This window comes from Acomys minous (assembly GCF_964271855.1).
Source record: "Acomys minous genome assembly, chromosome: 7".
In the NCBI taxonomy this organism is placed as follows: Eukaryota; Metazoa; Chordata; class Mammalia; order Rodentia; family Muridae; genus Acomys; species Acomys minous.
Genome location: NC_140488.1, coordinates 77,581,013 through 77,595,847, shown reverse-complemented (window position 1 = coordinate 77,595,847; position 14,835 = coordinate 77,581,013). Strand labels below are relative to the sequence as shown.

Here is a 14,835-nt window from a genome sequence, read left to right as displayed (position 1 = left end):
GTGCTTGATCAAGGCTAAATGAACATTTTGGAGTTTTTGATGACTAACGTATCATACATTTCACAACCTGTTTCATGTGTCAATCTTGGCTCTTTCCAGCTTCCATTCCTTTTCAAACACATCATGCTCTCTGCCTGAAACGCCCTCCAGTGCTTTGTTTACTTAGAAAAAAGTCTGTTTTTATTAAGAATCCTCTTTCTGTGAAACAAAACTTCTACGAAATTCTGTATCTCAGGAGTTTAACATTTGTTAGTTTTTAGAATTTCTTTTAGTAGATTATTATCCTGCCATTTTATCTTCTGATGTATTGTGTAACAATTGCTACCATTTTGCTCAGTTTTTAAAAAATCTTGTATTCATTCCTATCAAAATTTGATCATTCACATTTCCATATTTGCATATCTCATGAAATATTTACTGAATGCTTACTGCTTTGCAAGCAGCACTGCATTTAAATTTTGCAACAGATCTATGTATTCTCTCCATTTCAGAAAAGGCTACAGTCACATCTAAACTTGGTAGTTTCTACTAAGTTTCAGCTAATAAGAGACAAGAAGGACTCGAACACAAACCTGCCAAGTTACCATGCTCTGCTTCTTACTGAGTATATTATATTGACCCCTCTCTCTCTCTTTCTGTAGTTTCCACTGATTCTTCTCTGCATATAATATCAAATTTCAGAAGCATTTGTAGAGCTTTTCTAGAATCAAAAATGAATTTTGGATTCTTAGTGTTTGGGGTTCATTGTGGTATAGTTTCTTAGGGGAACATTATTCAAAATAGTTTTTTGGGAGAAGCATGAAAGCATGGGGAAAACAAGCTATAAAATAAATGTGGGATGCAGGCTCCCATTTCCCTCTCCCAGTCATTAGTGCATATATTCTCAGTGGAAATGCTTATAATATAGGAAATAGTTTTGATTTATCTTGATGTTATCGTACAAATCAACATTACCTTAAAAGAGTTAGGGGTAGGCTTCTCTTTCTGAATCCTCTTCTCTCTCTTCCGCTCTTCTTTCTGTTCTTTCTCTTCTCTTCTTTTCTTCTCTGCCTTCTTCCTTCTCCCATTCTTACTCTCCCTTTCCTCCTTTTTCTCCTTCTCCTCCACGCTATTTTCTGTCCTTCTCTCTCTCTCCCATTTTAATCTTCTCAAGAAGCATATAAGTGTTTTATAAGTGGCATGGTACACTATAATCATCTTGGTTAGTAGCTTTAGATTTTTTTTTTTTAGGAAATCAAATCAGAACAGCACTCCAGACTCAAAGTACAAAGAAAATGGGAGTCCAAGCTGTATATTAAATTTCAGTTTTCAAATTCCATCTCAGGTGATTTTATGCTTTTGAATAATATAGGAAAAAGTCTGAATAATTTGATTAAAGATTTTTATTTTGAATCACTTGATAAGTAAACAACATTAAATACAAACCTGAGTATTGTACAATAAAAGATCTCAGCTGTCACTTCAGCTTTAAGCATCTTTTCTTGAGTTCCTCATGATTCTAGGAGAATGTTAATTTTGCTTATGATTTATCAGTTAACTAGCATTTTTAAGATACTTCACACACATTCTTTTAAATGTCACAGCTCTCCACAGGTGTATTTATACATCTCATTTTTTTTCAGAAAGACACTTAATCAGAAAAACTATGCTGTTAGCCCCAGTTACAATATTTGACACTACTAGGTCGAATTTCTGGGATTTTCAAGCCTGCCCTTCTGACCCCAAAATCTGTGCTCCTAGAACACCATGCTAGTTTTCCCAAGTAACAAATAACAAGGACAACTAACAGAATTTTCCATGTGTGCCAGATAGCTTCTTAGTATCTAGGCTGAATATGAGTTTATAAGGTGATTACTAAGTTAATCCTCCCAGTCTGTCATTTCTTGTGATGAAACTGAGGTGGAGAGGAAAGTGCTGTCTTTGCCAATCCTCATGATGTCATAAGCCGTGACCTAGTCATTATTGCTTCTTTCCAAAGCTCTCATATATTCTCATGTATTTGTAATATTGCAGCTTCGGTGCATGTACATCATCTCTTACTAGACTACAAGCATGGAAAAAGCAGGAAGTAGTCATTTCTCTTCCTCACCTACAGACACTAGTGGTCCTCAACAAGCTTGTTTTAACTGACAATTGACATTTAGGATTAAAAGAAATGTTTCTGACCCTTTTAAAAAAAGTAGCGTCCCTAATTCCTCAGTGTGGTGAACAGCAACACACCTGCTGTGAATGGGGATTATAGATTAGGAACCAGGATGTGCTGGGAGCCACATTTTGTGTTCTTACTGAAGTGCTATGGACTGCAATCTTTCCATGATGGGTATGGGTGTATCACTGACACTAGGACCGAGTGAAGGACTTTAAGTCCAAGGTAACACAGACATTTATAACAAAAATGGGTAACTATGAAAGGTTAAATAGTAAAAATTACCCCCCAACTCCACAGACATGTAGTTGTCTGTCTCAAAGTACCCAATTTATTATCAATTTCTCTATATTTCTTCAGATGTTATATACAAAAGACCACAATTTGATTTACCCAATTGATGTTTGCATATTTAAAATATTACAGGAGATCTTGGAGACTATAACATATTGTGATATATAAATTGGTTTTAATGGGGGCAGTGTTACATGATAATTTTACTACTCTTGTATCAATAGGTATTCATGCTGTTGTTAATCTTGTACTGTTATAACAAGGCTATAGAGATTATCTGTGTATATGTAATGTCACACTGTGTAAAAATGTGCTGAGTCAGAGTATGTGCATATATTTTCATTTTTCAAGGTTTTATTTTAAAAGTTAGTAAAAGAGAATTCAGTTTAAATGCGTGTGATCAGTACACTGATATCCAGAAACACACCAGGAAACACAATTGATTCTGCCTAGGAAGTGACCTTAATAGCATAAACAAACTCCAAAGTTTCTCTTTGATAAAACTACATAGAGAGAAAATTACAAACAAGTCTTAATAGCAGATACTTAAATAGTAGACTTTTTAAAATAATGCTACAGTGAACTTCATTGTGTATATCTCATTATTACTACGAGTTAGATTTTAGTGAAAACAATGTTTAAAATAAATTAACAAATATATCTCTTCACCAACACTTAGTATTTAATCCCATATGCAATCTCACATGTAAAATTAATTTGTCTTTCTATTATTTGGAGGAATTTGACCAATTTTCATGTACTGAGTAGTTATTTTCATTTCTTCTTATATTTGCCTACTCATTTTATTTCTTATTTTTCTATTGTACTGTTTTCATCTTTTATCAAATACATAAAAACTTAAAAATGAACTTCATGAAATCCAACAGTTCAAATGATCAATGCACTAATGAAATAGCCACAGTTCTCAAAAGATGAAATACAAATAATAACTCGACATTTAAAAAGTCATCTCCTTTACTCACCATCATAGAAATGCAAGTTGAAACTACATTGATATTTCAAGTCACCCCAATGAGAATGGAAGTCATTAAGAAAATAAAAACACGTGCTGGCAGGGATGAGAAGCAAAGGACATCCTTATATAATGGAGGTTGAAATATAAATTAGTCCACTGACTATGGATACTTTAGATAACTAAAAACAGATCTACCATATGGCTATATTATATACTCCTGTATGATTAGGCCCAAATTTCCAAACACTATAGCACAAATGTGCACGCCCTTGTTTTTTTGCAGCACCATTCACAGTAGGTAAGTTATGAAATTAAGCTGGGTATCAAACAACAGAAGAGTGGATGAAAAATATGTCATATGTACAATATAACTTTTGGGATGTAAGGAGTGAAGTTTTGTTGTCTGCAGGGATGTGCTTGGAGATAAGTATATAAAATGAATTACACCAGTCTCAGAAAAACATATATATTTTTTCCTCATTTATGGGTCCCAGAGTTTATATTAGTAAATAAAATCATCAGCTTGATATTCTGGAATCATATAGTGAATAATTTATAACTCATTAACTAAACTAGAATGATGTACTAAATACAGTATATATGTTTTGGGTCTTTTCTTGTTTCTTTTACCAACTAACCTCTACTGAAGATATCAAGGTATTATAATTGTCATATTTTAAAAATAATTTAAGATAATAATAATTATTATTATTATTATTATTATTATCATCATCATCAAAAATATCTTAACATTATTACACATTCTATTTCTGGAGATATATTTTGGGATTTTTTAAAAAAAGATTTTGTTTAGATTGTTTTAAATTTATATACTTCACTAGGAAAGAGCAGATCTTTAAAATATTGTGTATTCTCCTTGAATGCCATCATACATCTTTCTATTTAGTTCAAATATTCGTTTATATATGCCAATAATTATTTTATTTTTCTTTATAAGTTACATATTAAAACTCTTTATACAAAGTATAAGAAACTATAGTCTTCAGCCTTAGCTGTAGGTTAATGATGATGATAGGTCAATACTTTCTTCATTTACATGACAAAATAACACTGATAGTGTTTAAGTCACCTACCTTATTTCTTAGCTCAAAATAATATGGTCTTTTTTTAAGTGGAAAAGAGCTTAATTAGACATTGATATGATGTCATACTGGGTGGAAATATCAGTGAGAAAAGAACAGAAATAGGGAGGTTTAGAAAAAAATATTCTGTCTTGTGGTCTCAGTTCCTGATGAGGCATGGAACCATATTCAATAATTATGATTTCAAAAAAAAGAGCCAGGAAGAAAATGCAGAACATACGTTAGTCAATTTCAGAGCTAACATGTATGCAGAGTACTTCTTGCCCATTATATGAGCCTGATGAGTATTATAAAAATCAATGAAATATATGTTCTCTTTGCAGTCCTACAGTGTATCCTTATGTGCTTTGACACGAGAAAGAAGGTATTTTGCCAATCATCACAAAATGCCTTTTGTAAAATCTTGATAATACATTGTTAATATTATTTTTGCTATTGAAGAATAAACAATATCAAAAAGTGGAGTTTAATGTTTAGTTTCTGCTGAGTAGGAGATGAATAAGTATTTGTGGTATCTGTGCTAATTGTTCTGCCACCTAGACTACATGTAATTATATGATCTTCTAAAACCAACTTGGAGCAGGCCCCAATCTTACTTACAAATTTCTCTGTCAACTGGAAATACAGAAGCTGACTATAAACAAATAATAGAAAAGCTATCTTTAGACTATAATCATTCGTAGTACATCCCCATTGTATGCAACTTTCAAATGTTATGCTGGCTCTACCACCAACTTGTTCTGGCTTGTTGCATCTCCACATATTATGCCCATTTCATACCTTAATAACAATGAATTCTAGTAAAATTTTTTTCATTAGGAAGCTTGTGATGACCTTAACCAGCCAGATTTTTGTCACTGTCACTGATGAATCAGTGCTACAAAAAGACAGTAAGCTTCCTGGAAGAACGTGTCTCTCAACAGACTCCAGAAATATTATAAACTGAGTTGTAATTCAAGAAAGTGTAGGGGGGAACATTTTTCAAGTATGTTACAAAGTTAATTCAAGCCTTGTATAAAAGAGTGGGTTTGATGTGACCCAACAGTATCTTAAATTATTTGTCATTTATTGAAGTCATTGTCTTAGAACAAACCAGGTCAGCCAGGTCAATATTCCTAGAGAAAATAGATGAAAAAAACACTTGTAACAAATACTATAAAGCTCAATTCAGCATCACAAAAAAAATGATCCATTATTGTAAAAAAAGATATATTACTGAGACCCAAGACTGGTTCAAAATACGCAAATATCTAAAAACAACTCTTCATATCAACAATAAAAGATAAAAATCATATGATCATTTTAGCAAAGATTGAAAAAAGCATTTGACAAAATTTATCTCATGATTAAGTACTCGGAATAAACTAGAGAAATGTTCCCTTAGCACAAACTAATGGTCCTATATAACACTATAGTTAAAATCATACTGTGACTACTACTACTCAACATAATGCTGGAAGGCAAAGCCTGCTTCATCATAATGACCATTATTTTTGTTACTGTAGAAAGGGGTATATAATAATTCTTTTGTGTGTACTTTGCTCAAAATTATACTAAACTTCTAAACAAATTAAATACGATAGAGATATCATTATTATAACATAGAGCCCTAAAAATGTCAACCATATCATGAAACAGAGTAAATAATAAGGAAGTAAATAGACCTTTCAAAAACTGTTTTCTTCAATCTTGTTTTATCCCTAATCCAAAATGTGCATAGTACCTGAAGATGTGTTTTGAAGTATTTCTTTGATGACTCTATTTATGCACCTCTATCTTCTGCATGTAAATTAAGTGAGTCTGTCTGTGTTTATAAAGGGTCTACTATGTGTGGGGCTTATACTGGGAGCAACATAATAAAAGCAAAGTACTGAGTAAGACATATTTTTTTTTTTAGCAGACTAAATCTTCCTTTCAGCCATTCTAATCCTGAAACAAGGGAAGGGTTTCTCTGCATATCTGTAAGGATTCAAGTAGTACATGGTTGTGATCTTTCCTTTCCTGACTTCAGAGGACTTCCTTTTGCATCCCGTGATTCATAACACAAAACGTGGGCTTTATTTCTGGCTTTCACAACCTACAATCTTGGGACTGCCTTCACTAGCAATGTGAAAACAGAGATCACATAAATTTTTTAATGTACTGTTTTTTTAAAGCTTCTGATTAGCTCAAGTATGAATCTATGCATGATTACAGGTGTCAGTAGGAGGCTGCATTGACTAAGCCAACATCTTTCCTATGCCAAGCTAACAGAATGATAATTTCCACAACTGGTCATTATCTAAAGAGCACTCCTGGCTTTTAGTCAAGCTAAAGCATCTTGCTTTCAAAAGCAGTAAATAGTCTTACTCGCAGGATTATTAGTAGCAACTGAATTGTTAATATCTGTTTAAATACCTATGAAATGGATTACATGTAATCAACCTGTTTGGGGCCACTGTCCTTCAATTTGTAGTATGTATTATTGTCTTCTTGCCTGGAAAAACTCAAGAAAAGAGGCTTTGGAGACACATTAACAGATCTACTATTATTGCATTTCTTCTCTCAGGGAAACAGAAGTATCTATGTGCCAGCAGAAATGATTGCACCATTGATAAATTCCGGAGGAAAAATTGTCCATCTTGTCGTCTCCGGAAGTGTTATGAAGCGGGGATGACTCTGGGAGGTATGATATTTTTCTTTTTGTCCTTTTTCTGCTCACCTTCATCCTTTATAATTATTTCTTTATACCCAATTCTCCTCTGTAATATTTCTAAAAGTACCAGCTAGGCAATAGGTTCAGGTTGACCTTCTTATGTTCCTTCTTTATTTTTGCCTATGACATTCATAACTTTGGGTTTGGCATAGGACTGGCAGGCATGGAGTAAGGATCAAAAACCAACAGAAGATGAATGAGGGTATGCATTTTTGATTCAGTTCTTCCCGTGATATATTGATACTAGCCTGATGCTTTTCAGTGGTAGGCATGAGAGAACCAAGTAATCAAAACTGTCACAGATGCAGGATGACCATGATATAGGCAGGCTCTGAACACCTGGGATTATCTCTCAACTAACTGCTGCATGTACTGTAGAGATAGCCAACTGGAGTGTGAAGCCTTTTCCCTTTGGATCCTGTAACGGAGGTACCAAACAGCCAATTTCCTTTCTGTGTCTTCCTGAAATCAGCAGGCTTTTTAATCATTTCCTTTTCTTTTAAAACCCATTGATCATTTCCAAAAGCATTTTTCCAATGGTGCAGTAGCTTCTTAGAAGATGTTGCCCTTTCAAGAGTGACTCCCTATCATAAGGCTCTGCATCCCATGAGCTTGTGTCTATCATGAGCTCTGTCATCCTTCCAAATGGCCTCATACTACTTCTAATTCTTCATATCTCCATCTGCCCTGTGCCAGAATACACCCTGCTGCCTGTTGCTTCCAAACAGATGCATCTTTCATGAAAAAAGGAGCTCATTAGTCTACGTTGACTTAGAAATGGAACTCAAAGAAAAACAAATTTATTTCTGAGTGCCTAAAACTATAACAGTATATTTGATTACTCATTATCAATTGGGAAAACCCGAGTGACTGGAATCTAGCCCACTTTTCTCCCACCTCAGGGCTAATTTAGAACAATTGTTATCTCTGGCTGTCTATAAGGCATTTAATGCCTACTCTGCCTATATATCATTGTAGATAACTACATCCTCCCCTCCTCACAAACTAATAGTACTTTTATCCAGACCATAGCACTGCAAGGAAATTGTTCCAGGCTGCATCTGTGACAGTTTCAATACAAAGTAATCTCAAGTAATGTATAGTACTCTCAGTCATCACAGGTAGATGCCTTATGAGTTATTTCTCAGGGAACTGCACCAAATGAGATTGAAATATTTCACAAACTCCAACCTTTCTTTTGTTTAGTTTGTCTACTCTAAGGATTTCCTATAGTTGAGGTCTGCAGTGGGGAAAGAGACATTGGGAAGGGCGGGAAGAAATCCAGGAGAGATGACAGAGGGAAGGATTGGCAGAAGGGGGTTTACCACACGCATGTTGTAAGTCCTGAACCAGTGCTCTCATACACTCATTTCTCAATTACATAACTTCCTACTAATTGTGCATACATAATAATTTCCACTCCATCTAGAACTATAACTTGGGATTTTCTCAATAAACAAACAAGGTTACTTGAGAAGTGGCCTTATTACTAAGAGATTGCACTTTGCCTATAAGGATAAAACCTTAACATATATACAAGTTTCCAAAGTGTCTGCGAGTTCTCTAGTTAGGAAAATAGCTCAGGGAGCCCTGACAATAGACTGATGCTATCTATCATAAACAATAATTTCCAATGTTGAAGATAATCTTTATGCCAGTTACCTCAACATTTGTCCCCTCTAAGAGAAGTGCAGCATTGCTTCTTCTATCAGATACCCTAGATGCAAGAAAATGATTATAATGCTGAAAGACATTTTGCATGCTTCTCTAGGCATTTTTTATTCATTGAAGTGAATCCATCTCTCTGTGCACTCACTTATCTACAAATACATTTTATGAATATCTCTTGACTCTATGTTAGACATCTGGGGAGGCCAATCCTAATAATAGAGTTTTAAATGTATGCTTTAAAAATTATTTAGGGCCAAGGAGATTGTTCACTGGGTGAAGGCAATTGTTACCAAGCGCTACAACCCATATTTCATCTCTAGAACCTACATGGTACAAGCAGGTAACCAACTTCCTCAGGTTGTCCTCTGACCTCTACACCTGTGCTATGGTACCTTCATACACACATGGACATGAATGCACAAATGCACGTACACACATATACACAGCACAATGAATAGATACATAAACACATAGTTTAAATTATGCTAAATTAAGGAGTCAGTGATTGTGGTTATTCATTAGTCTTAATGTATAAGTATAAATTTATTAGGGAGAAGTTTAGTGAGATACAAGGGAAGGACCATTCAAGGCCATGATCACAGCTTGAAAAAAGACACAGAGACATAAAAACTATGATAAGGCTTTAAAGAACAACAAGTGATTTAACATGTCCAGAGATAGGAAAATAGAGAAGGAAGCACTGATCACACTGAAAGTGAACCCAATTTCAGGCAGTTGAAGATTTATGGTTGCCAGACAGACATGACCACATGTCATACTGCTAATTATGTATGTGTTTTAAGAGAATTTTTGGCAGCTTAAATGTTATGTTAGGAAGGGCTTACATTTTACACAAGGAGAGGTAGCAAGCCATGCAGAGAGAAACAGAAATTTCTAGCATCATATTTTGCTAACCAACTACGCTTGGTTCTTGGGACTACTTAGCTCCACTTGAGGTTGAAATATGCAAGTACTGAAGAAATTGGCCTAGACCAAGGCAGTTGGTATACATGAAGAACCTACATATACAAGAAATGCCAGTTGTCTTAATCTGACCACTTTCCCTGTGTGAGTTCATAGAAAACTATTTCAGTGCATGTTTTAGAAAAACTGATTTCTAAGTTTAAATAAGAAGAAACCTGCATATTACTATCCTTAGGAAGATTTGCAGTGTACATGATAGGTCTTGATAAATACTGGAATAAAATCAACAGGAGAAGCTTTATAACTCAGGATCCCAAACTAAATTAAATTTCAGGTCCCCTTTTCACATAGCACTATTTAATATCCTACCAAAACACTGCTTTATGGAAAACATTGTAAAAGAGAACTTTGGTATAAATAAATACTTTATTCTATAAGAAACAAATTACCCATGTCATACATTTATCAGATGTGTGTGTCATCACTTACTGGATAAATCAGTGAGGTATGCATTAACTGATAACATAATAAGAGTAGGCCCATGGCTACCAAATTCAATAAAGAATACCAGAGAATATCTACAGCATGCTTGTCTTTCACAAAGGGTAGAAGACAGATATTTCCCATAACAACTAGTAGCAATAGGCATATAACACTATCCCAAGGAGAATTCTAGAAATATTGTCTTAAGGAATGGAATAACTTCCAGCATCACAAAGAATGACCACTTACAGTTTTATCGAACGTTGTCTGATCAACATCTCCATACATAGCAAGAACACCAAAATGATAGTATGACTCAATGACTAACTTCTTTGTATGTCATGTTTGACATTCAGCAAAGTGTTATAAAAAGCACACTAACAATCTGAGAGCCAGGTAGAGCAGTGCATGCCTGCAATCTCAGCAGTCAAGGGCTGAAGCAGGAGAAATCATGAGTTCTAAGCCAGCCTGGGAAACATAGTAACACTCTACTTTCAAAACAAATATATATAAAAGTAGTAGAACATATGCCTAGTATACACAAAAAAATTAATAATAATGATGATGATGATGATAAGTGGGACTTAGGTACTGGGGTTTTTTTTTCCATCTTTTCCTTCTACTCTCTAGACTTAGAACCGTAAAAGTTTTTAGTCTGGGTGTCTTAGTTAGGGTTTCTATTGCTGTGAAGAGACATGATGACCACCTAAACTCTTATATATGCAAACATTTAATGGGGTGGGGGTGGCCTGCAAGTCAGAGGTTTTGTCCATTATCACCATGGCAAGAGGCATAGTGGCATAGAGGCAGACATGGTGCTGGAAAGGTAGCTAAGAGATCTACATCTGAATCTGCAAGCAGCAGGAAGACAAAGAGACATTGAGCCCTACTTGATTATCTGAAACATCAAAGCTCAAGGACAAACTTCCTGGAACATGACCACACCTACTCTAACAAGGCCACACCTCCTAATAGTGTCACTCCTTGTGGGCATTTTTTTCTTTCAAACCACTACACTGGGGAAGCAAGCTTAGAGTCTCAGTTCTATCTAAGTAATAGTGCTTCTACACACAGTTCTCAGATACCTGAATGTTTTAAGAGCTCTGCATCACAAAAAGATGTACAGAGGAGCAAACTTTGACTATGTGTTTGAGCATCAGCAAGTACCCTGTATGGTTGGCATGTGGAACATTGGGGTACTTTTTGTCGTGTTAAGAATGGAACTTAATGACTCAATATGTTAGACAAAAACTACCAGTAAGCTACAACACAAGTTCTTTTTTTGTAAATCAAAGTCCTGTGATAGCTCTAGTAGAAATAACATGGTGGACGTAGACACAAGCCTTTTTTCTAGTCTTAATTTTGCCACTTACTATTTTGGTGAGCTTGTGAAAATCTGTAGATCTCTTTCTGGGCCTCATTTTCACCAGCTATAGGCAGGAATACCATTATAAAATTGCTACACACGTAAAGAAGCTGCCATGGAGTAGGTAGAGTAATTATTGTACCTTTTACTCCTTTTTAGGTGAAGATTGCTCTTTCTTTGTTTTCCCAGGTACCAGTACAGATTTTTATTTCTCTACTGCTGAATAAGGCTTTTAGTTCTTGCTCCTTGGCCCTTTGGTTTCTTATTTACTCTTTAGTCAACACTTGAAGCCTTCTATTTGTGTCCACCATTACCATCTTTTAATTGGACACACACACACACCACCACCACCACCACCACCACCACCACCACCACCAAAAGGAAAAAGTTTGCTTGTATTTGCTTTTGGTCAACTTTCCTTAGAGATAAGTAACATTTTTCTAATCATCAAAATTGATGATGCTCCATATCTAATACTTGAATCTTGCTAGTGAAATCTCTCCTTAATATCATTGATTTCTTAAATGTGCTAGCCTTAGAAAGATTTTACTGCTGTTTTCTTTTGCTATGAGAGATCCAAAATCCACATTTGCTCTTGAAAGAGAAAATATGATATCATAGATAATATTTTCTAATGCATTGAACAGAAAGCAGAACACACAACACATAATATATATGTACACACACACATATATATATGCTCATATAGAGAGACAAGTATTTCTCAAATGTAGAAATACAACAAAAAAGTTTCATTTTTTGTAATTTAACTGGTTATTTGATTTTACTGTATGTGCATTGATGTGAGAGTGTCAGATGCCCTGGAACTGGAGTTACAGACAGTTGCGAGTTGCCATGTGGGGCCTGGGAATTGAATTCAGGTCCTCTGGAAGAACATCTAGTGCTGTTAACCACTGAGCCATCTCTCCAGACCCTAACCACTTATTTGAAATAATTCTATTGGTGGTAATAAATTGTGAGATATTTTCCTTATTGTACTAAACTTCAGACTCTATCTGGGTAAGATGGCATTTTAGACACATTTGAACATCTTTGAGATCATGTTGCACAGAATAACTAGGAAAAGAAGTATGTGCTCATTGAGAAAGCAATAAAGCATCCCTATGAAGTTATTGATCATATTTCCATGATAGCATATGTCTAAGTAGCAAACTGAAAATATAATTATTACCATGGACGACCTTTTTTGCCATCAGATTCCATATTACTTAGTCAAATTAAGTGGTGCTAAATACAAACTCAGATGTGTTCATTCCTTTTTTTCCTACGGGCTTACAATTCCATTGAATTAAGGCTTCTGAGACTGAAGTGGGAGTAAATTGGTGAGGGACATTTCAAGCTCCTAACCATCAGCAACTAAACTTATGTGAGTACTAGTCACCATCAGAAAATTTGGACTGGCATTTGAAACTAAGAAGAAATATAGATCTTGACCAACATGAAATGTTACCAGGCCAAGCCAGCACAGTGAAGTATCATATTGGCAACCCTGAAACCAAAAGAAACTGAGGACTCTTTCTCTTTGACAGGCAGTGAGGCATGGAAGTTTTGACTAGTGAACTATTAGGCACAGAGATATTAATTTTAAAATGATTTCATTTCCACTCTGAGTAAAGACACTGGAATTTTTATGGGACAGTTTGGCTAATGCAAACAAATTCAGAATGCCATCATGAAAGAATTGTTGTTAGTCTTTAAGTGGCTGTAAGGAAAACATTAACTCGTACCCTCCTATTCTTTGCCTCCTCAAATTCTCTACTCTGAAAAATTAGTTCTTCTCTGCTGTGTATGGAGAGGTGCACAAACACATACCCATACTGAAGTTCTTAAGTACATTTGTTACTAAGCCAGAAAAGAAAAAGAAATCCCCCTATTAGCAATTGTCCATTTCACCTTACCACTTTCTTGAAAAAAAAAAAAGAGGCATGAAAACTCCCTTTCCCAAATGACAGCTATCCTCTCTCCACTTGTGCATGATGCCTCCTAGTACAGAAGACTTGACTGGGGCATCTGATTATTAAGCATAGGAGGTGCAAACCCATCTCTTTAAGCCACTAATTTCAACACAACCACCTTTTACTATTAGAAAAATTCCTGTTTGGCAATTACATGTATCTCAAAATGACCAGACAGTGAAAAAAAAAAGGCTATTCTGGATTTCTGCCAAAGGCCCATCTTTCAACCTCAGGCTGTAGAAAAGATCTGAAGGAAGTTTCTGATCCACAGACAGGGAGGAAGAAGCAAATTTTTTGCTTCTCCTGGAAGAGATGCCAGCCAGCCCCTCTCTTAAAATACTGGAGGAAAAAAAAAACTAGAGTCAGATAGTCCTTTTCTCTTCAAAGTCAAGGTGACTCTGCTTTCAATAGCCCACACATCTTGAACCTTTCCTAAAGGCTTAAGAAGGCAGATCTGAGAAGCAATGCCTGTTTCCTTTGTTTCTCTCCAAGGCTAGTCTAGTGGAGGAAGTGGGTCTGCCTTTCCCTCTTCTCAGCTGAGTGCTTCCTCCACTCCCACTGCTCCCTCACAGAAAACTTTTGCCTCTAATCAGATCAGGTGTGAGACTGCCTCAGACACTTCCAATATTGCACTGATGTGATAGATGGGACACTTAGAATTTACAGTATTTTGTTCTGTCTTCCCACAACCTCCATGCTGAAAGTAGTTTCCCCCTCTTTGACGCATTCTATGCAAGGCCAGAACAGACAAAAATGAAAGTAAAAATCCTTTCTCTCCTTGATTTGGACCTGCCTTTCCTGCTCTGTCCCCTTTCCAAACACCACCTGATTCACACACACACAAACACACACACACACACACACACACACACACACACACACACACACACACACATACACGGCACCCTTGCATGATGCATACAATCTTTCTCTTTCCCTTTACTTAGCCATATTCTGGAGGAGACAAAGCCAAGGAAGGACTTTGGAAGGGATATTCCCCCCACCTCAGGGCAAAATTTTAATCTGACCGATGAGAACCTCTCTAATGTGGATTGAAAGGCTAATGTGGTTTTTTAAAAACTGCTTTCTGTTTGCTTGAATACTGAATATTTCTGCTAGTGACATTTTCCTGTGATAAAACCATTAATACACCAATGGTATTTTTTTTATTTACAGCAGACAGACAGAATTAATGCTATTA

The 14,835-nt window shown here is 35.6% G+C and overlaps 1 protein-coding gene across 1 annotated transcript in view; it reads left to right on the top strand.

Annotated features, from left to right (window-relative positions):
- Nucleotides 1-14,835, top strand: part of AR (androgen receptor) — a 166,163-nt gene that overhangs the window by 126,156 nt on the left and 25,172 nt on the right. Inside the window, exon 3 of the mRNA XM_084789600.1 lies at nt 7,068-7,184. Coding sequence (XP_084645726.1) covers nt 7,068-7,184 — 117 coding nt within the window. The remainder of the gene's footprint in view (nt 1-7,067; nt 7,185-14,835) is intronic.